The sequence below is a fragment of the Kryptolebias marmoratus genome, linkage group LG23 (assembly GCF_001649575.2).
Source record: "Kryptolebias marmoratus isolate JLee-2015 linkage group LG23, ASM164957v2, whole genome shotgun sequence".
NCBI classification, from domain to species: Eukaryota; Metazoa; Chordata; class Actinopteri; order Cyprinodontiformes; family Rivulidae; genus Kryptolebias; species Kryptolebias marmoratus.
The window spans coordinates 3686802-3689111 of NC_051452.1; the positions used below are offsets into that span (position 1 = coordinate 3686802).

General features: G+C 45.5%; 1 protein-coding gene across 3 annotated transcripts in view; it reads left to right on the forward strand.

The window, feature by feature from the left end:
* LOC112451504 (sodium- and chloride-dependent GABA transporter 2-like) overlaps positions 1-2281 on the forward strand; it is a 23522-nt gene extending 21241 nt beyond the window's left edge. For 2 of the 3 annotated variants that reach the window (XM_037973914.1, XM_037973913.1), the window contains exons 2-4: positions 304-338; positions 517-757; positions 836-2281. In XM_037973914.1, the coding sequence (XP_037829842.1) occupies positions 304-338; positions 517-757; positions 836-1026 (467 nt within the window). In that variant the 3' untranslated portion in view covers positions 1027-2281. The remainder of the gene's footprint in view (positions 1-303; positions 339-516; positions 758-835) is intronic. The other variant, XM_037973915.1, reaches the window with a different exon arrangement.
* Positions 2282-2310: the final 29 nt, after the last annotated feature.

Below are 2310 nucleotides of genomic sequence, written 5' to 3' on the forward strand. Positions count from 1 at the left end.
CCCCCCCCCCCCAAAAAAATGTTTGAGATGGAACCAGCTGACTTCAAACCAGCTTCTTATTTAAAACAAAATACAGCAGAAATGAGTTTTATTAGACCACTTTAACATAAACACAAGTCAGGAGCAACAACAGGGCTTTATTTTTAAAAACAAAACAGAAATTAACAATAAAAGCTTATATATGGAATATTAGGCAGCTTGTTTGTAGTTGGAGCTTGAATCTAAGACAGAAAGAATGTGCCAAAGTGAGAAAAATCACACTTTAAATCATAACTTGTTTGTTTCCTCCTCTCACTCCTGTAGACTCTGAGATAAAGTGCACAAGCAGCAACATTACGGTAATTAAATAACAAGAAATGTTTAATTATGTGGTTTAAAGTAGTGAAGCCCCCTGAATGTCCTGCGGGCTGCAGATAAAGGACACACTCCCACACATGGAGCGCGTTTTAAGATAAGCAAGAGGCAGAAGTCACGCCGTGTCGTCTTGTCAGCTTTCTCTTTCGCCCTTCATCTCAGGGGTGCGAGCGCGTCCTGACCGAACCGGCAATGGCCGACCTGCAGCCTTCGCCCGACCCGCCGCTGAGCAAGCTCCGCCGAGGAGGAGGAGGAGGAGGAGGAGGGAAGGACGCCGCGGACGGCCTGCAGGCCAGGGGCCAGTGGGCCAGCAAGGCGGAGTTCCTCCTGGCCGTGGCCGGGCAGATCATCGGTCTGGGCAACGTCTGGAGGTTTCCGTACCTCTGCTACAAAAATGGAGGAGGTGGGGGCGCAGCGGAGACGTTTAATTCCCCTCCTTGTGCTTTAATCTGACTGTTTTTGGGTTTTTATCATGTCGCAGGTGTGTTTTTTATCCCCTACCTGCTGTTCCTGTTTCTGTGCGGCATCCCCCTCTTCCTCCTGGAGACGTCTCTGGGGCAGTACACCAGCCTGGGGGGGGTCAGCGCCTGGAGGACTATTTGCCCGTTATTTGGAGGTAATCTCGTCTTGTTTGGTCTACGCAGTCGGTCGCCGAGTCCGTGTTTAGTCTGAACCAGAACAATTAATGACCTTTTCCTCTTTTTTGCCGTAACACCAACATTACAGCTTTACCTTGAAACCCGTCTTTTCGCGACGCCCAGGAGGTCGGCGGTTCCAAACCCGTTTTTCTTTGGATAGTGGAACAGATTTTTCCTATGTTTAATGAGCTCTTCCTGTCTGGATGACCCGTTTCAGAGCCGGTTGTCTCATCACTGGATGGTGCCGTCAGTTCGAGCTCAGGGTTTTTTCTGTAATATAAATAAATGTATTATGGGCTGTGTGTATGTTACTGTCAGAGTTGTGACATGTAGGGGTTCTCAGATCATCTCTAGATATCAAATTAATGGCATATTTTTACCCTAATTAACTTTTACAAAGAACAGAAACTAAAATCACAGTCGGTGATCCTGTTTGGGTTATTATATCCATGTTTATTAGGATTATTAGCAACATTAAACTGGTTTCTGTTATTTATTAAATTAGTTTTGGGGTCGTCGGCTGAGAGGTTCGGGAAGTTTTTAATCTTTTCTGAGCCATAGATCCTCAGGAGGACCCAGCTGGTGTTTGGTGGCCTTTTTCATCATGTGGCGCCACATTAATTCATGTTTTTGTTTGGTTTTCTTGCATGATGGCCCGAAGATCTGATTGGATCTCCTAATTATTGTACACAGATGTGAATTACTTCTTTATCTAAACCGCTGCAATAAAAATCAAACCGAGCTGAACGATGATCAGTGATGCAAAGTGCGTGGACGTGTCGTATCATTTGTTTGATTAAACATTTAGATATGTTGACTGACAGCTTGTGTGTGTCCTACAGCTTCTCATTTTTTATTTTTCTGTGCTGGCACAGACATTCAGGACATAAACTCTGTGCCATATGTTAAATCTCAGCTTCGGTTTATCGTACCTTCCTGATTTAAAGGGAAGCTCGGGGTTAAGCATTAACAGCAGAACAGAACGTGACCAACACGGCCGGGCTCACAAGGTTTTAAACAGTCAGAGGGAAGGAAACGCTGAAATATTAAGAATGAATTAAAGCTTCAAACTGCAGAGGTCCTGAGTGTGATCTGCCTGTCTGTCTGTCTGTCTGTCTGCATGATCTGCCTGCAGACTTGCAGCAGCTTTCAGGGACAGATCCATCAGTGTTAGGCAGCTGCAGCAGAGAAACCTTTTTATGTTTGGGCTTTAAAGCTGTCCATAAAGGCTGGAGGTCGCACTACTGTCTGTCTGTGTCTCTGTCTGTCTGTGTCTCTGTCTGTCTGTGTCTCTGTCTGTCTGTGTCTCTGTCTGTCT